The 21216-nt window shown below is 38.8% G+C and overlaps 1 protein-coding gene across 1 annotated transcript in view; it reads left to right on the plus strand.

Annotated features, from left to right (window-relative positions):
• SLC1A2 (solute carrier family 1 member 2) overlaps positions 1–20743 on the plus strand; it is a 79767-nt gene extending 59024 nt beyond the window's left edge. The window contains exons 6-11 of the mRNA XM_083862575.1: positions 1813–1939; positions 4362–4595; positions 6878–7072; positions 10725–10859; positions 16422–16653; positions 20125–20743. Coding sequence (XP_083718701.1) covers positions 1813–1939; positions 4362–4595; positions 6878–7072; positions 10725–10859; positions 16422–16653; positions 20125–20199 — 998 coding nt within the window. The 3' untranslated portion in view covers positions 20200–20743. The remainder of the gene's footprint in view (positions 1–1812; positions 1940–4361; positions 4596–6877; positions 7073–10724; positions 10860–16421; positions 16654–20124) is intronic.
• Positions 20744–21216: the final 473 nt, after the last annotated feature.

Genomic DNA, 21216 nt, shown 5'->3' on the forward strand with positions numbered 1-21216 from the left:
GCATCTGTGGGCAGAGGAGCCACTTTCAGAGCTGCAAGTTGGCATTTTGTGCCAGGCATGAGGCAGCAGCTTATTGCCAATGCCAAAACTCTCACCTGCTTTTTTCTCTCCCGGACTTCTGCTTATGCATTAAAATGAAACAGCTGTTCTGACATGAGAGATGCATTACATTTACTGTTGGGCTTGTTTTGTGCAGGCTCTGTCACTGAAAAGAAAAGATCTAGAAGGCTGAATACAGTTTCTACAGAAAAGAAAGACATAGTTTAGTTCAGGGATTTGCTGTGGTGTTTTGACCAATGACTCCCAAATGTTCTTGAGTTTTTTGGGTTGGTTTGGTGTGGTTTTGATTTTGAATGAAGAAATGAAAATGTTGTGGGAATTGCCATCCAGTTTGGATAAGCTGTACAAGCCAGGGGAATTCCTGCACATAGGAACCAATCTGACACTCATGGCTAACATAACAGCTCATTTAGAATTAATGAACAAAACTACCTATTAACATTTTCTAATGCAGATTCTGAATTCCAGGAAGTAACTTGGTCTTTGAAAAGCTTTTCATCATTTCTCTATGCTCTGCAGCACACAGGCATATGCTTCGCTTCCCTATTCAACTGACTCAACAAAGATAGCTTGGTTCTAAAGAATGACTTTGTATCCAGGAAATTGGATTAAAAAAAGAAGAAAAAAAAATCTTGTTGCTAAACCTAGTGTGAGGATATGGGACAGCCTGTCTTTTCCCAGGGTATTGGCAGCTCATATTCCCTTATCTTGAATGTATTTGTGTCCCAATAAGTTTCTTCCATAGGAATTTCCCAGATGAGTTTACACATTTGTTAAATACTGGACTCATGTCATGACTGAAAATTTAGCCTCAAAGAATGGCTGAAGATTCAAACCATCTCTCAGTATCAGTTAATAATCCAATTCTGGGCACTGAAAATTTCTGGATGCAAAAGGTTAGCACTGAAGAAACAGCTCCAAAGTAATCCATGACGGATTCATCAGTTTTTTCACACTGATAGTCCAATACTCCAGATATTCACACCTTAGCATTTACATTTAGGAACAAAATGTTACCCATATTGGATGCTATGATTTTATATCCACTGATTGCCTTTTCAGTGGGGTTAATCTGCTTATTGGGAATTCTGTGGTTAAGTGCAATACCCACCTTCTTCTCTCACCTCTACCTTCTTTATTTAATGGGAATACTCCTGGCTTACAAAAGTTCTAGGGCTACTTTTGCCTTTCCCTGCACTCCAGGACTGATTAGTCTGTCAAAGCACTTTTTTAAAGCCTGAGAAAATTCCTTTTGGTTTCTAGCAACTCTTCTAACAGCAGAGTTGCAGTGCAGCACTATGTTACCTTCCCCATTTGCCAGGGCTAGAGAGGTTTCTAAAAGCTGAATGGCACTGAGAAGATTACTGTTTATGTATTTTTTGATGATCTGATCAATACAGGACCAAAAAACCCAACAAAACCATAATTGGGCTGTGAAATTGGAATTTAGTAAAACATTGAAGAATCAAAGATTTTCTTGATTTCAGCATGGTAGTTAAACATGAGTATATATTAAAAAGCCCCAAGACATGTAATACACTATAGTTCTGAAATCCTGAGCAATGTGCTCTAGGATGGCCCTGCTTGAGCAGGAAGGTTGGACCAAATGACCCAGTGTGATCCCTTCCAAATTTACCTAACCTGTGATTCTATGCTTCTGTAAAATCTGGATTTGCAGGTAGCATCAAGACATTGACTAGGTGCAAAAATTTCCTAAAAGCCTTCTTTTTGTCTTGCAATTTTTCCCAATAGGTTTGATAGGATTCTTTATTGCTTTTGGCATTGCTATGGGGAAAATGGGAGAACAGGCCAAGATGATGGTGGATTTCTTCAACATCCTGAATGAGATTGTAATGAAGTTAGTAACCATGATCATGTGGTAAGTTTGTAGTTCTAACTCACAGAACAAAAAAGTAATTTTTAAACAGCCCTTATAAAACCTTAATATAGTGATGTCAGTTTTTTAGAAAACAGTGTAATTAAATAGTTGACTTTCTAAAGTCTTGACAGGTATATTAGAACCACAGCAGCCTTATTTCTATTTGGTGAGGATTATCTAGGACCCAGTTTGAAACATTTCTGAAGAGATTCCGTTCTTTGTGTGCTGAAATACAACACGTGCATGTAACAGCAAAGGCCTTCAAATGCTACATTGACTATGGAAATTCATTATAAAAGAGAACACCTAAGCAAGCAAGAATGGCCCACATAAGAACATCCCAATCTTCCTAGGAGGTTAGCATAATCCCAGGGTATTACCTAGGAGATATAATTACAAAGAAAAAAAAAATACTGTAGATACACCTTATTCACAGTCTTCTTTGGTAAAAATACTTAATCATCAAATAAAATTCCAGTAGTTTTCAGTGATGTGTAACCCTTTCACTCATAGTTTCTGCAGAATGTGTCTTACAACCTCGCTGCAATGGGGTACTGGAAGATATCTGCTCTGTGTTTGAAGTGTACCTGTTTGTAATAATGGGGCCTGACTTGCCTTTAAGGAGGTGAATTTACTCAATTAAGTCTGAGCCCTTGTTTACACTTCTAAAAGGGGAATTTATTTATTTTTTTTATTAGTGTTTCTTCTGAGTGGTTCCCCAGAGCCATTTGTTTGTCAAGCATGGCTATCTCACATAAAGCCAGTTTTCCAGAATATAAAAATGCATTGCTATGTTTGGCATTGTGCTGCTGTGTTTCCTGGGTCTTTGAGAGCAGAAATAGCCACTCCAATGTAACACGTGCATCTTGGCTCATTGCTGCCTGGGATTCCCTGGTGTCCCTGGGAGGGATTTCTTGTGTTACAAGGCTGCCCCCTTCTCTAGGGCTCCATGAACACAGAGTACAGGAAAGGCAGCAGGGTGCCTGAACCACGAGTCCTCAGCACCCTCAGTGTTTCAGAGGGACACTGTTAGGCAAGAGTGATGCAGACAGCAACAACAGTGTGGAAATGTGCAGAATGACAGAAAGAACTTGAGGCAATGACCTTGCATTCCTGTTATGCTTCTGCTTTTCTGTAGATGATCTTGCTGCATAAAACCAAAGTTGTTTTTATTCACAAAGCTTTCAATATTTCTCAGTCTCCACTCAATAGAGAGATGGTGGCTATATTCCCATTACCCTCCAGGAGCTAGAATTTACTCTTACTTAGCACCATTTGGTAGACCCAAGACATAATACCTTGCCTACAATATAAACATTCTCTAGTAGTCAGTGTTGCAACAGCAGGAAATCTTTCAAGTTTCAGGAAATTCACTGTAAATATTTATTTTTATTGATGTGCTTTTTATTTCTCTTCTCATGAAAAAAGGAAATTGATGTTGGGAATTCCTTTTATTCATCTCTGTTTAGAATTTTTAAAGATTTGTTGAGGCCAGAAGCAAGGGGGTTTTAGTGTGTGTTTATAAAGAAAAATGCTGTTCCTTATGCAGAGTTAGCTTTTGTTTTATGATTTCTCAGCACAGACATCTGTAACTCCCATGGCACCTACAGACTCTCAGGAGCATGGTATTGCTACAGACGCATAAAACAAAACAGACATCTGGCTCTGACACCATGTAACTCTCTATAAGAACTGTATTTTGTCAAGTTCGTTGAAACGTGGCATTTTATGATAACTGGTATAACAGCTGGCCTTGCATTTGAAGTGATTGAAGGCTTTCCAGGCCTTGGGCACATTGCTTGAGAAACCATGAGATATTCTAACAGAAACCAGGAAGCACTTTTATTCTGAATGTCTTTGTATTGTTTTAATGATTGAGGAAAAAAAAGCCCTACTGTAAGTAACAAAACCACATAATTAATGAAGAATCCATAAATTAAAAAGCATTTGTCTGAATTATTGAAAGAACATAATGGAAACATTTTCAGCCTTCAAGATATAAACAGTTCATTTCAACAAATAGTTTAACTGAAGTAAATAATGCAACCTCCTGAAACCAGATAAACAATGGGTTGTAAAAGTTAAGTTTTAAGAACAAATTTACACCATTCTTTATAATGATACAAGCCTGTGTAACATCATCAGATCCTTGTACAATATTATTTCAGGATTGAAAACTATTCAGGAAAGGCATATTCCATTTGATAGGATGGAAAATGAGGTAGATGGGGAATTTGCTGGAGATGGCCATTATTTTTAAAAAATATGTGAAAACTATCCCTTGAATTTCCATCAATTCTTGATGTGTACCTCAGTATTGAGCCTGAGAGCTCCCTACTCTTCTCCAGTCTGTATTTTGTTTGGCTGTTTTATGACTGCTCTGCCAAGATCAGTTCTGTCTATGCTTGTTTTCTTTCTCCAGGTATTCCCCGTTGGGTATTGCTTGCCTCATCTGTGGAAAAATCATTGCAATCAAGGACTTAGAAGTAGTTGCTAGACAACTTGGCATGTACATGGTCACTGTGATTGTGGGTCTTGTCATCCATGGAGGGATCTTCCTGCCTCTGCTCTACTTTGTGATAACAAGGAAAAGCCCATTTTCATTCCTTGCTGGGATTTTCCAGGCATGGATCACAGCACTAGGCACAGCTTCCAGGTACACCTGAGAAATACCAGTGTTTTTTATTTTTTAGCAGATGGTACATCTGCTGTTCTAACCTTCACTTGCAAAATCATTTTATGCTATTGAATGAAAACTATTTTTAATACAACTGTGTTTAAATAAATCAATGTACCACTTGCCTTCAGGATTCTCTGGAGAGGCTGTATAGCCACCTGCAGACATCTGGGACACCTATTTTTCTGCCATTTGCCTAATCCCTTGTGCAAATTGTGTTAATTCTGTGCTTGTTTCCTCAACTAGGAAAAACGATAATTCTATTTATTTTAAGAACATGTTAAGACAAGTCTCATTGCATTCAAGAAAAAAAAAAAAAAAAAAAAAAAAAAAAAAAAAAAAAAGCATTGCTAGGTTTCATAAAAGAAAAGAAAAAGAATTCTCAGTTTGTATTTTAATCAGTTTTGGCAAAATAATTGGACTTCAGTGAAATGCTGAGCATTTTAGAGTTGTTGATGCACAGAACAGACTCAGAAAAGTCAGTAAGTAACACAGCTTTCAATAATAAATTTTAATAATTCAGAAATTGGTGTTTTGCATTGGGGTAGCCAGTAGATCTTGAGCTGAAAATGTTTTTCAGTTAAATACCATATTTTAAAGTGTTTTCCTTTAATAAATGTTTTATTTCTGAAGAAAATTTAGTCTTCCATTTTAATTAAAAAGAGGAAAAGAAAAACCCTGGTTCAAAATGGACCACCAGAAAACTGAGCAGTCTCGATTTGAAGAATGCCTTGAAAGAACTGTAATTCATCTGTCTCTTTGGGTCAACTCAAACCACTCTGCTGAACAGCTTCTCCTTTGATGGACAAGTTTCTGGGGGACCTCACTGATGTGCATAAATATCTGGTGGGACATGCTGAGAAGATGAAGTGATGCCCATTCTCAGTGGTGCCCAGTGGCTGGAGGAGAGGGAGTGGGCACAAGCTGAAACACAGGAAGTACCATCTGAGCACAAGAAAACTCTTTTTGCTGTGATTTACTGTGACAGTGCATGAATGCTGGCACAGGTTACCCAGAGGAGTTGTGGAGTCTCCATCTCTGGAGATCCACTAAGCCTGTCTGGGCACAGTCCTGGGAAATGTGGGAAACCTGCCCTGGCTGCTCAAGCCTTGAGCAAGGTAGTCAGGGTGAGTGACTGCCAGAGATACACTCCAAGCTCAGTAATTCTGTGGCTCTGTGATAAATAATGTTGGATTATAGGAGATCTAGTCTAGCCAAGAGTTTTCATAAATTACAATTTACCTAAGGCTTTTGTTCATTGAAGTGTTTGAGTTTCCACTTCAACAGTGTTTTATTTTGAGCAAGTGAATGTAATGACCTGAAATATTCCCACAGAAGCAAGGCACTGTGTGTCTGTGCAAAGAGCTGTTCTCTTCCAGCCGTCTTTTGCATCTTTTCTTATCCTCCTTCTGTGTTTCACATCCTTTCTTCCTGTTCTCCAATGTCAGGGAACAACATTGTTGTATTTTTTGCCTGGCTTTTTCAGTCCTTAATGCCATACCAATTTCTTCATTTAGAGCAAATCCACAATCAAAGAAATTTAAAATTTGTCCCTACACTCAGAGGTCTGTTTATCACACTCAGAGGTCTGTGTATCAGTGTTACAGTCCAGTTCTTAAAATTGTTAGAAATGCCCCTTCTCAAATTAAGGGTTAAACGAGACCATATGCCAAAGTCAATAGTATGGATTTTATTAAATGGTAAATATGAGAGAGAGAGAGAGAGAGAGAGAGAAGGGAAGGAAGAGAGAGAAATAGAAAAGAGGTGGGAAGACAGAAACAGGGTGGCAGATTAAAGAAAATATCACCACTCTGTGGGTCCCACCAGCATCCCATTAATGCTGTCCATCAGGTCTTCTTGGTGGTGAAGGTCCCTCAAAAAACATAGAATACAATGGATTACTATATGTTCAGGCCAGGTGGGAATGCCCTGGTACTTCCCCCAGGGAGGGAGGCAGTTTGACAGTCTCATGCAGCAGACTCTGGGTCTGTTGCACCATGTGCAATGGGTCTGAAAAATTCATCCAGACACTCTCAAACTCTCATCCTACATCAAGTCACGTTGATGTCTTGGCCTCAATTCCACTTCTAGCTAAACATAGGCCTAATTAAAAAATTGTCTAAAAAAGGCTTAAATCACAGCAGAAAGTGGAAATAGAAAATGTAAACAATGGTATTAGAATTTCTGATTTTTGCTCTGTTATGTGTATGTGGTATATTTATTTTAATTATGTCTTTATGTTTTTTGCTTTCTGTCCCTAGTGCTGGAACATTACCCGTGACATTCCGGTGTCTTGAAGAAAATCTTGGCATTGATAAGCGTGTAACAAGGTTCGTTCTTCCTGTGGGAGCAACTATTAATATGGATGGAACTGCCCTTTATGAAGCTGTGGCTGCCATCTTCATAGCACAGATGAATGGAATTGACCTGGATGGAGGCCAGATAGTTACTGTGAGGTCAGTTCAAAAGAGCCCTTTGTTTCTACAGACTGTAAAATGTGAATTGAATGCTTTGGGTTGGATGGCTTCTCAGCAGCTGAGTCGTCTCAGTTGGATTTAGTGTGAAATCCATGGATTTCTAATGATGATACATAAATGAATGTTTTACATTTAAGTCTTGATTCTCTGGTGATCTGTTTTCTATCATTTGCAGCCTTAGTGTACTCTGGTGGTGTTTTATACTTCTGCAGTTGACAATTGTCATGCTTTAACCCCAGGCAGACACCAAACCCCACACAGCTACTTGCTCACTCCCTCACGTGCAGGATCAGGGAGACAGTCACAAGGGTAAAAGGAAACTCATGGGCTGAGGTAGCAATAGCTCAACAAGGAAAGCAGAAGCAGTGCACACAAGCAAAGCAAACCAAGGAGTTAATTCACTGCCTCCCATGGGTGGGCAGGTGCTCAGCCATCCCCAAGAAAGGAGGGCCCCACCATGTGTGACAGTCACTTGGGAAGACAAAGGACATCACTCCAAACTCCCCTTTTCTCCTTCTTCCTCATGCTTTATGCACTGATAACATATCATGTGGTGTGGAATATCCCTTTGGTCACTTGGGCTCACCTGTCCCAGCTGTGTCACCTCCCAGCCTTCCATGCACCCCCAGCCTCCTCCCCAGCATGGCAACATGGAAAGCAGAAAAGGCCTTGGCTCTGTGTGAGCCCTGCTCAGCAATAACAAAAACATCTCTGTATTACCAACCCTGTGTTCAGCACAAATCATACACAGCCCCATACCAGCCACTGTGAAGGAAATTAACTCTACTCCAGCCAAAACCAGTACACAAAACAATGTCAATTGTAATATAAGGCATTATCTGTCTAATGAAATGCTTTTTTTTTTTTTTTTTTTTTTTTTTTTTTTAGTTTAGGAGTATGCGAAAACTCATGTATGGGCCATTAACTTTCTAGAACATATTTGTTTATATACTCTAGCAGAAAAAAGTGTACCTAAAAGATCTTTCTATGTGTTTATATTAGCCTGAACCTTTTCCATTACTTTGGTGAACAGGAAAAAAATAATGAACTGAGAGTAGCCCATCCTGAGGGTGAGATTGTCTGTGGCACAGTCTGGATACTCCCAGACCTTTTATCTTTAACCCAGCAAATATTAACTGTAGTCTTTTGATATCAAATTGTCTTATCCAGAAGAAAGCTGAGCATCTGTAAGGACAAAAGAATTATCCATTAAAAAGGGATAAGAGTGATTGAAGATTGTTTACTGTAAGGGAGTTTTAACTTTATGAAGACAGCAGGTCTAACATTTTGAATAGTTAAAATGGAAACCACAAGGGAAGGCTACCAAGTTTGTCTTCTTCCTGTCATTTTCACCCACACAGTTTTCTTTTATTAAACCTTTTTAGCTCTCTAAAGAAACTCCTGCAGAGGGATGTCTAATTCTATGTTTCTTACCCAGCTATACTGGTCCTACATTTTCCATTCCTTTACTTCCTGCCCTGACTCCTGAAATAGTAAAGCCATGTTTGTAAAAGGTTTTCAGGGCTGCTTCTAATGAAGGCAGATGCTAAACCTGCATGATCCATATTTGTTCCTAAAACCGAAAACAGTCATTTCAGAGATGCCACATATTAAACTAAATTGAGACCAGGGAAATTCAAATCAGGAATCTGCTGTTGTCTAGGAGATTTGGTAGGCTTGAACCTCAGTTACTCATCTTCTTTTCCTCTGAGGGATTGATCAATTGCCTCTTGCTGATCTCACAATTTTGAGGATGGTGCATCCAGCTTTGTGACTGACATTTACAAAGCAAGCAGCAACTATGGTCAATTTATAAAACCACTGGTTTTCCTCTTCATGCATTTTTGCAACAGCAATATGATAAAAGCTATCTCTTGAGATGATAATACAAATGAAGAAAAGGTTATTAGGTTTTGTCTGGTATATGCACTTTGTGATACTGAGAATCTTCAAATGACTCAGATATAACCTCATAAAGTCTTAATTACCCTTTTACCAGCCTTAGTTACTTCACACTGGTCATTTAATTCCTCTGATTTTCTGTGTTCTTTGGGAAAGGGTGATCTTAGTGGCTAAGACAGGTTCTGTTTAGTTCTGGACATTCCCCTCCAGGTCTGAAAGCACTGCTGCGGGGAGGCGGGCAGGAGCATTTCCTCACAGAGCTTGGAAGGAATCCCTTACCAGTTTAGGCTGGAAGTGCCTGAGGATCTGGCATCACATGCAAAGCCTGACAGCAGAACAGAGCATCCTGCCTGCACACCTGCTGGACCTATCTGGGTGTTTAATAAGCCAGGCTGCACTCTAACCCAGACACCTGACAAACACACTGCAGCCTGGGTCAGACCCAGCCAGACAGCATCTGGCAGCTCTAAATTGGGCTAACATCCTCACAGATGAGTTCTGGGACTAATGGGCAAGTATTTCCTGTGGAGTATGTTCTCTCCTATTTCTGTATTGGAAGCACTTTCAGATTTGTTGGGTGTGAGTGGTGGGGTGAGCCCCCAGTCCCTCCAAGAAACCCAGAGACAATGGCACCTGCTGTGACACAGTTCACTGCTTTTATGTGCTAAGGCTCCATCCACCCACAGCCCCATTTCCTGGGCATTTTTACCTGGGCAGCCCAATTGTGGAACTTTTCTCTGCCCTGACTGGCTTCCAGATAAAGTCCCCACTGAGACAGAGCCTCCCTCCATTTTCTGTCTCTCTAACACCTGGGATGTGTTAAGGCTTTCAGCATGTGTACAGACACTATAGTAGTTTCCCATCTTATGTATAGCATATATTGAGGCATAAATATTAATCAAACTGGTCCCTCTCACCTGATTTTCTTTTTATTTACCCTCCTCCTCTCCCTCTCTCTCTGCTTCTCTCTCTCTTCTTCTCTTCCCTGTTTTTCTTCCCTTGACTTGCTCTCTGACAAATTTATTTTCCATTCTTTATAGGACTGCCCAATGATGTTGATGTTTGTTATGATCTGTGTTGTATTTCTACAAACCTTTGAAGCTCAGACATTCACTCTATTGATCTTCATCAAAATATAAGAGGCAAAACCAAACACAGTTTTGGATTTATGAAACAATCAGATCAATTTTGCTTTTTCATCTAGGGTGATTTGTATCCAGGTTTGGTACGCCACTAGCTTGTATTTTGGGAGTTTTGGATACCAGACTTTTATTCTTCTGTGTTTTTAATAATAACTGCTTTCTCTCAACCCTTACCTCACAATTCAGTCTTCAGGTAATATAAATAAACAGAAATGAATCACCCTGAAAATTCAACCTATAGTCACCAAACTTTGACATGTCTGGATAGTCAAAACTCAGGATTCAAAACCCTGGATGAGTTTATCAAGTTTAGAAAACACCACAACACAGATTTGAATGTCATAACTAACTTACAGACAACCCTCTTACAACTCCTAGAACAAACACCATAGATCTGGCCTCCCCTAATAAATATTTCTAGAGAAACACAAGAGTGAAAAATATGACCTGACCTTACCTTGATTTATCATATAGTTGTGTTTTATGGGAAGAACACATTAAAAACATGACCTTCCTAATGGTCACGAGTATTCAAATAAAGTGTGTGTTCTCTTCCTGCTACTCCCATTTGGTTTTTGTTTTTGCAGTTTGACAGCCACCCTTGCAAGCGTTGGAGCTGCCAGCATTCCCAGTGCAGGACTTGTCACTATGCTGCTGATCCTGACTGCAGTGGGTCTCCCTACCCAGGACATCAGTTTGCTTGTTGCTGTTGACTGGCTTTTGTAAGTTGTGCTGACTCTGCTGCTCGGTGCAAAAAAGGCAGTGAAGTAATGTTTGTCCACAGTGCTTTCCAGCCATTGGTATGAAAGAACTGTAAGTCTCTCGTCTACAGATAAATCAAAGGAGGAAATGGGCTGGTATCCTCTACAGATAAATCAAAGGAGGAAATGCAACCAGCCATGTCGAAATGGAAAATTCAGTGAAGTAGGAGACACTGAAAGCAGCTTCTCAGCTGTTACAAGCTTACAGAGCTATTGAAGTCAGTTTCCATTAGCCAAGGGTTCTTCTTGGCACACTTGTGAGCTCACACTTTTGTATTATCTTCTTCTTAATGGTGCCTTTCCATCACTCGAGCAGTTTTCTAATCTTTGCTTTCATATTTCCGTTTATTATAGTTCTGGTCTAAAATGAAGGATGAACGCTGAAAATGCAACTTCCATCAGAATGTTGCCAACAAGTTATAGAGTGATTTGGGAATTTATAGTATCAAATTTTTTGTACATGTAGGGGGGAAAGTTTGTCTCTTTTTGTATATAGAAAATTAAAATACCTTTAAAAAGAGCCTGTTCCAGAGCAGGACAGGGATCTGTAAGACATGAAGGACAAGTAAGAATGAAAACTGAAATAAAGAAGATAATTCCCTGTTTTCATTTTACAGACAGATCATTCAAACTAGAAAGAATGGCTTTCATTTCCAAGAACTTATGATCAAAGTCCTCCAGTGCCATTGCAGGTTGTCCAGCAAAAAACCAGCTAACCCACACATTGTTTTCTGAGGCTACTGGTATTCAACACTTGAATACAGAAGCTGTAAATACAGATAGAGGCTATGCCAGGCCACATCCTTTCTCTTGCTGGAAGAGAAATTCATTTGACAGCTGGGATATCCTTCTGTCATCTGAGCAGAGCTGAAAGTGACTCAGTAGCCCTTAAGTTGTACTGGCCTCTAGAGACACTTTCATATTATCCCATACTGCTGCAGCACAGTATATTCTGGTATATTCTGGCCAACAGCCAGCTCTACCCTAATATCCTTTTAAATAGTAAAGATATTTGGTTTTGTTGTTCCAGCTGTGGTGCCCAGAAAGGGAGACATAAATATAACTGTACTATTTCTGTGTTTTCTCCTACACTAACAGCCTCAGCTGCCTGCTTCTGGTAGCTTTCAGTTTCAGATACACAACTAAAATTATGAAAGAAGAAATAGCAGAGTTGAGAATGTACATGTGCAGATAAAATAGAGGTTTAATTTCCTGTCGTTATCTTTTGGCTTATTGAGAAGAATTCAAGAATTTAATCCTCTGACATGTATTTTAGGTCTACTGGCATGGTCTATCTGTCACTAAGAATTTTGAAGGATAGCATGCAGCTCTGATTTCTGCTTCAGGGAAAAAAGAAGAATTTACAGCACAAGGAGGCAAAGGGAAAACTCGACTTATATGATTTATATATAACTGAATTTCATGATGTCATGATGCAGAATGGTAAAAGGAGAAGGTACAGCAGGCATAGGGAAGCATGTGATATTCAGTGGGTTTATTATATTTATGATGTCATAGTTGAAAACAGGCAAGTGGTATAGGAATCTGCAGCTGGAAGAAGGAGAGCAGAATTATATAAAAATATATTTTAAATATCTTTTTCTTGGCTCTCCAAGTAAGGTAAATAGGCAGGTTTCTGCAGCTGGTAGGAGGGTGTGCAAAAAGAGCCTGTGGTTTGTTTGGTTTTTTTAGGGAAATGTATTTTTAAAATATTCCTGTGGACCGAGAAGCTCTTCCTACACTAGCAAGCCTCAGAGCTGTAAGTTTATCAGCAGTTCTGAACCACTAGTGGGTGTTGCATTTCAGCAGCATTGTCCCCACAGGCTAATCTGACCTTGCTTAAGAAATAAAAACTTCTGTACTGTGGAGCTGTAGCCATGATGAATGTAGGAGGAGGAAGGATTGGAATTCTGAAAGAAATACTTCAAGATGTCTTTCCAAAATGAATGGAAGGCAAAAGAACTTTCAGCCTGAATGGTTGGGTTTGGATCCTCATGGCCTACCAGTCACCGGTGCCAGTGCAGCGTGATTCAGAACTGAAAGGTAAAAGGAAAGAAAAATAAAAGAAGAGGTGAAAAGCTCTGTGTCATGCCACTGGTGCTGCAAAATCAAGATTGCTGTTTGTTGTTGAGGGAGCTGTAGTTATTAATCTATGTTCAACAACTAATGGCTTCATTTTCCATCTCCCAGTGGCTGTGTTGTGGTGGCCATAATGTTCTAATGAACTATGAAAAATGATGCTGCTGATATTGCTATTTTAAGAAAAGGTCCACAGGCCAACTTCTGAGCAAGCTTTTGCACACACAAACCAGACCTAAAGAATATCTGTAATGAAATTGTCATAAAAACACATTTTCTTTATTTACAAACATTAAATAACGTTACAGCAGTATTTCTAAAAGAATGTAGAAGAAAAAGTTAGTAAAATACTTAAAACTCAATTCAAAACACTTTTCTGGAGTCCATGAGTAAATGCAACCAGCCATGTAGAAATACTTGGAACAGCCCTTTAACAACATTTCAATTTCAGATAAAAAATAGCTTTAAAAATATTTTACTTGATGAGTTTTTCATTTTTTGATAAAATCAAATATCAGAACATCAGCTGATTTTACAGTACTGCCACCATCTGAATCTGTGGTCTTACCAAAACCGGTTTTGCGTGATTTGGTCATTGTGTAACACAAAGATCACTTTATGTCAAATCCTTAAACTTGGCACTCTCTCCTTCAAACTGGAGCTGAAAGGCTTCCATCTCAGTTTTTTCTCAAGCCTCTCCAGTATCTATTGCGTTGTTCAGTCTTTCTATTTCCCGTGCATTTACATATCCAGTGTAAGCTCTTTCAACCAGGCAACTTTCCCGGGATTTCGTAACTCTTACAGTCTTCTTACAGTTTAAAACCAAGCACAACACAGCAGTGACATTTATTAGGACAGTAATTATATGCCAACAGATGGAATAAAATGAGCTTATTTTGCTTGAGCCACAAACTGGATACTCTCCAGATGTGAGCTGACAAGCTTAGCAAATATCAGTGGTACCAGATTAGTGGTATTGTGCAGCAAAGAGAGAGGAATTAGGGAAAACAAGCTTGGGCAGCTGATCCGGTACTTAAACCTTCATTCACTAACTCAGAAAAAGATTGCTTCAGTTCTGACTCTGGGTCTGAATATTTTGACTCTGATCTAAGCCTTGGCTTGGATATAGATTCAGAATATTCCGATCCAGTTGAAGTCTGAATGTCATGAAAAGGGTTTAGACTGCAAGTTTTCTATATTTGTTTTGTGATGATGTTTGTTTACATCATCCCACTTGCCTGGGAGTAAATGGTTGGTCGATTTTAACAAAAGAGTAAGTACAATTGTCTTTGTTCTTCAGAGGGTGTTCTTTGCCCCCAAAGAGGTCAGTGGCACTTTGCTCTTGATCCCTGACAGCTGAGACTTTGCCATTTCTGTTGTAGGGAATTTCCTGGTTTCCTTTGGATCATGCAGTGTAACACATTGTGCATCAGTGAGCAGTTTGTAGTGCTGAATCTCTCAATCTCTCAGCTAGTGGTACTTGTGCATGAGCTGGGGCATCTCCTCAAATGACCCTTTCAGAATTTGAATTCTGCCTCAATTATATTTATGTATTCTCTCCACCTTGGCTTTTTGGCATCCTATACTATCCCTCTGTCATCTGGCATCAGTGAATCCTTTCAGAATTTAATGCCACTCATGCAAAAAAAATAAGCAGGTGGTTTTTTTTTGTAGAGTTGTATTGCCAGATTCAGTGTATTTAATGGTCTTAATTAAAAATCACACCATAAAGTCTTATTTTCCTATTCTACCACTCTGACCAGGTTTAAAATAGTCTTCACAGGCATTGGATGAGAACTGTATAAATTATTTAATTTGTGTGAAGCAAAACTTCAAGTTTTCCTCCTATAGGTTGTTGGGCTTGTTTCTCAGGGGAATTACTGTAGAGGTTTTTCCCTTCTGGGTATTCTTTTGAAGCCAAAAAAAGAAAATTAACTGTTTCAGCAAAGATATTACACCACAAAGTCTGTAAATATGTAAGCATGATAATGTTGAGGGGGAGAGGAGAAACTTGAGTGGAACTATAATTCCACAGCTGAGAAAGGCAGCTTTACTGATATGTAGAGCAAAGATGTTAAAATGAGCTCAAAAGTTTAAGTGGTCATGAATAAGCATGAATAATGGATGTTTATCAGTTGAGATTTTATGTATTTAGATATTTTCTTCTTGATGTTCTACAGAAAAAGAAGATGTCACACAAATCTAGTACTAGAAATACTAGAAAGGTTGTTTTGAAATTATTCACTGTCTTGGGAAATGAAGTCTTACATGCTAGCTTTTGTCACTTGGCAAATGTTCACACTGTTCAACCTGGCCATTTTGTGTAAATGAATCTTCATGAATATGCTTCTGAGAATTAATCAGTGTAATCACTTCTCTGACCTATTTGGCAGAGGTAGACTCGGTTGCTTTCAGTCAGTTTAATTTGCAGCCCTTGGTCAGAAGGTTTTTAGGAGTTTTATGTTTAGTGCAGATATGAAGAGGCAAATGAGATTGTAAATGATTTTAACATGGGGGCTGTGGCAGGAAAGATAGCAGGACCCAGCTCACATTTTTGCAGAATTGTGGTCAGGTTTGGGGCAGAATTCTGAAGTCAGGGAAAATCCACAACTGTTACTTCACTGTTGCCAGAGCCACACTGAAGACAGGACAGGAGAAAGGTGGCATATCTGTTTAATAGCATCCTGTCCAGAAAGTGCCAACAAACATATTTCTTTGTAATGAAGCATGTTAGCATGCTTCTGTTGGCACCCTCCCACAACAAGGGGCACTCTTTAGTGAAATGCTGTCACAGGCTCATAATTTTATAGGCCACGACCTATATTTGGGTTCGTCATATGCCAAGCTCTGGCACACATAGTGAGTGGGCATGCTGCCACACCAACAGATGGCCATCTGTAAAGATGGTGCCAGGAGACAAGCTTCAATGGAGATATTTCAGGCATTTTTGTTCCCCACAGTTTCCTCACTAAGAGTAAAGGGAGAGGCCTTTTGTTAATTGTTGTTAGAAACGAGAACAGCCCATCAGAACGAAAATCCTTTTCTCTGGCTGCATTAAGTTCAGTGCTCTGATGAATTCAGATTAAACAAAGGGCAAGAGTGTGAGCCTGCACCCTGATACTGAAACCTCCAGCTCCAGAAGCAGGCATTGGGATATCTCAGTCAAGCACAGCTCTGCAGTTTGGCTGTGGTCTATCATACATTCTCTGCCAAGCTTCATGAGAATAAGCAGCTGGGACATGAGAATTTGAACATCCTCCCCTGTCTGAATAAGTCCCTTGGGAAAGGAAACTTCTCCTACTTCCCTTGAAAGCTCCCATCTCTCTGTTCAAATGATACCTTAACCTTCCTGAAACAAATGCAGTAACTGTACCAAAAACAGGGTTGTTATGCCCTACTTTTTCTTCCTCGTGTCATTCAGCCTCTGCTTTTCTTCTTTTGTAGGGACCGGATGAGAACGTCAGTCAATGTAGTGGGGGATTCTTTTGGTGCTGGTATTGTCTACCACCTTTCCAAGGCAGAACTTGACACCATTGATTCCCATCACAAAGGGCATGAAGACATTGAAATGACCAAGACTCAGTCAATCTATGACGACATGAAAAATCATAGGGAAAACAACTCAAACCAATGTGTTTTTGCAGCTCACAACTCAGTCATGGTAGATGAGTGCAAGGTACCTTTCACATTTATGGATATTGAGACATGTATATAGCACTGCATGCTTTATTTTATCTTATTTTTTAACCTGCATGTATTTTTCAAATTGTTCTGCAAATAACAATGTGACAACAAGGTCCATGAACCCCAGACATTTTGAATGTGTTTGAGCAGTTCAAAAGATGGTTTTTTGCACTCTTCTTAAAACTTGTCATTTGATGGGAAAAAATCATGTACTTTGTTTACATATCAAAAGGCAAGATGCAGCGTATTATGGAATATGCCAAGACACAGAGAATATGGCATCACCTTCTATGGACATTTACCTAATTTTCTGTGGCAACAGAGAACTTAATTGCCAACCCAAATGAAGGATGGCTGCAGCTCAGATGCAGGTGTTTTCACTTGCTGACTGCCTTCATGATATGCTGTTCAGAGGTCGACACGTTGAATGCGCTTTAGCATGAGAATGCTCCTGCACTCACACAGCATGCTTCTGCTTCTCCTCTGCCAGCGTTCCTTCCTGAGGCACTAAGGCACAAACACTCTCTTCCCTCCCTCTGTAACCCTTGCTGTAACTAACATGCAATGTTAATACTAATAATGGTGTCTTGATCGGAGTGAAGTGAGCTTGAGCAACCCCACCAGTTGAATGTGAAGACAATTTGGGAGGTTAGTGGTTAAAAGTTCACTCAGAACCCACCACTGGGATGGGGCAGTTCAAAATCCAGAGAGAGCTTTTGAAATGGAGGAGAAAAGAAAGAAAAACAAGGTAGAACTCCGAATTTCATCATCCTTTTATTTTCATCGTCCATTTATTTTTTGCATTAATGCTCCAGTCTGATGCTGTACACTATCTTTCAGACAGTGGGTTTGCCATTCAGCCTACCTTAGCCATTTATCCAAGCAGATTCTCTTCTATCATCCAGTTGCCACAGCTGAGCCAGTATCTACCTGCAAATTACTGCACTAAGTCTATTAGCAGATCACCATTTATATTGAAAGTATAATCCTATACTGTCATTTTCACTTATGTCTAGCCTGGCTGGAAATGTTCTTTAGAATTATTTTTTCTCCTAATGCTTATTTCTTGAGAATGCAAGCCAAACCTGAATTTTCAGGGGAAGAAGTAATACCGAATCCAGGGAGAAAACCCAAGCAGCATTCATCTTACCTTCAATTTTTCCCTGAATTTTTCAAGATTTCAATAAAGTGATTTTTTTTTTTAATAATACATTTTTTATGAGAGAGACATGGCTCTCCCCTTTCTCTTCAGACCCACTCTTTTCCCATTTAAAGAATTTAAAAAATAAGATCTGAAATGGGAAGGGAATACATGCTTACACGAAATTGAAAATTGTCATTGATTTGTGTCCTTGCCTTTTATAAGAAATACAAGATTAAAATGTGAAGAAAAAAAAGAAACTCCTTGGAAAGAAAGATAGAGTGCATGTGCACACACACTTTTTGGATAACTTTCTTTGGAATTTTTTGAAAACTGTTTTTAAGTTAAATAGCCAATACTGGGTTTAAGATTATGCTTATGGAACTGAATACTGATAATTTAATCTGCTCCCAGTTTCTCAGATTTGCAGAGAGATCCAAGTCAAGTTAAAAAGTAGTAGCCTGTTGATACAATCAATACTTGCTGCAGTTTCTTTTCTCCTTCAATTTCTCATATCATTTCCCTCAGCTGAGGCAATAGCTTGTCTCAAAAACATGGATTATTGGTGCTGTATGTCATCCAAAGCACACCCTTCAATTCAAGTTTGGGACCAGTGATTTATGAGCTAGAATTGTTTGTTCTTTTTAATTGTTTTAGGTTTGCTCTGCTAACAGTCTCAGTTTGCACTTTTAAACTCATGAAAAGAGCCAGGCTTTAAGACTGACTTAGAGAGGGTCACTTCTCTTGTCTGTCTGCAAGCTGCCAAAAGGATATGTTGTTGTGACCTAATTGATGAGCTATGAATATATGCTGGCACTTGCAAAGCATTTGGATCACGTTGAAGTGGTCTACAACTCCCAAGTGTTAGACTTGCAAAGGCAACAGAGAGTAGGATCTGGGGCTTTGAAACAGCCAGCTGTTAAATTTGAAAAGCCATCTCTTTATCCTGTCCAATGCACTGGTGGGTTGAAAAGCTTACTGCAACTCTGGTCCGGATATGGAAAAGCTAATCTACTAGCATGCCCTTTCGATTTACTTTCTGTAATATATACCATGTATAACACTAATAGTTTTTAATTTTGCATGGTCAATGTACATAATTAATAAGTAGTTTACCTTTGTATGGGGTTAGAGTGGTTGTTATTGCATGATATTTTTGTATTTTTTTATTATCATATTTCACATGACTCTGTGTGATTTTCATTTCTGAATAAGCTGTTCATTCTTGTAGTTGCATGTTTTCCCCTTCCAATAATCTAAGAAAAAGCTTGACTTTGTTTCAAAAATCAGTGCATTTTGTCATGTTTCCATGTCCCAATGCTTCCATGCATCCTGTTTATCCAGCATGGGGAATTTCAGCTCTGTCTTTAAGTTTTCATTTGAAGCTGAAGATGTTAACTTACAAGGTAAGTTAGGAAAAAGTAAGACATCCGTTTAGAATTAAATGAAAGATTCTCTCACATTATCAAGATCTACATCATTTTTGTAAAATTAAATTGAAATTTTATCTTTTTGATTTTTTAAAATAATTTGGCTGGAGATACCTTTCTTGAAACATGGGTTCATTTATACTGCTGTCTGGAATGGAACATATTGTCCAGTGTTCACCGTGAGTTGGTAGATCTCTATAGGTCTTCTGCCATACTTAAAACCTAAAAATTCCAGCATCACTCTTTGCAGGAAAGAGTGAGGTTTTGCTGTACATCATGTGAGACCAGTTTAGCATTAATGTGAATTTTTAATTGGACTATAGTCAAAATCTTTCACTACATTTTTATAGTGGTATGATGAACAATACTTTCACAACATGTCTTTTCTTCCATTTCTTTAAAGGTGGTGTAATTGTAGGTGAGTTTGTATAGATACACATCTGTGAATATTCAGGCCTTGCATATTTTTCATGTTGTTGCATCAGGTATGCAGCTTTGCTAGAGGAATTCCACTAAGAAAATAAGATTTTCTACATTAAAAAAAAAATAAATAAATCTGTTTTTGAAATAATTCAGAGAAATCTACAAGAGATAGAAAGGGGTAAAATCTGACATATTTATTTAAAAAACAAAAAACAAATGGCAGTGAAGGTTAAGAAAATGCAGAACATTTTTCTACTACTGATGTTTTCTAGTCATTATAATAAATAAATGAAGACAAGTCTCACTGTTTGGGAGTGTTGTGAATTCTGAATAAATACATTTTACTTATATAATAAGTGACAGTGTATGTAATTCCTGTAAATATCATAATCCTCCATATAAAGCTCACTACTTTTCTTCTCAAAGTGCCTTGGCCTTTAAGTCGCTTGTTGATGATAATTACTTGCAGGTAACACTGGCAACCAATGGCAAATCTGCAGACTTCAATGTTGTTGAAGAAGAGCCTTGGAAACGTGAAAACTAAGTGAAGAGATTCCTAGCTGCATCTTTAATAAGTCTCGAAGCTGTGGCAGAAGATACCATGATTAAAGAAGATTTCTCCTTTTTTTTTTTTTTTTTTCTATTTAACATCTACAGTTTCTGCCTAATTTTGTAACTGAAACTTATCAAAGATCTCATCAAGTCATTGTAGTGTCTTTGCCAAGCAATGATCCATAGCCATCTGTCTCCCTTGTTTTACTGTTTGGATGATGCACCTGGAGAATGCTCCATGCAGTGCAATGTGCTCTCACCCACTTCCCCTTTCATTCAAGACACAGAGAATGTAAATGCTGCAAAATGGGAAGATCAAAGTGCCAGTACAGTTCACTACAGGGACTCAGGGTCACAGATACAAGAGAAACATAACACCACGTAAGCCTTCAAGCGTTTTGGTGACTCTTGTGGCATACCTGATCTGTTTATCACTGTATGGCTAAAATACCTTTTGAAAACATCCATAAAGATTTCTATTTGTTTTGATAATAACAAGCACTGTACTTTTGTGCCTAGTTGTACTTTAAACTGAGCTTAGACCTGGGGACAGGATTAATGCATAGAAGTCAATAAATTATCTCAGACATTTTGTTAGATCAGTACAACTAAAACTTAGCATCGAGAGAAGACCTTAGATTTGTGTGTGCATGCAGTGTGTTTTTATCAGATGTCCCAGGGCAGGTGCAGCCTTTGTTTCATGCTGGGGCTGTGCTGCTTTGTGACCACAATGCACCATACAATACAAGGCAGTATAATTACAGGTGTGGTAGTTCCTTCACTAAATCTATGGCTGTTGTGCAAAATACAGAAAAGCATGGACTCAGTTGTGCCATTTTTAATCAAAGTAGGTAGTACCTTACTATTCACCCTGCTCCACTGATGTCAGAGGGGTTTCTCACATGGATGGGATACTCAAGTAAGGTACCACTAGGATTGATTATGGATGTCATGATTGGGTACTTGGTAATGAGCTGCAAACAAGTTCTGAATCCATTACTCTTACAGA

The sequence above is a fragment of the Zosterops lateralis genome, assembly GCF_965231275.1.
Source record: "Zosterops lateralis genome assembly, chromosome: 6".
Taxonomy (NCBI): Eukaryota; Metazoa; Chordata; class Aves; order Passeriformes; family Zosteropidae; genus Zosterops; species Zosterops lateralis.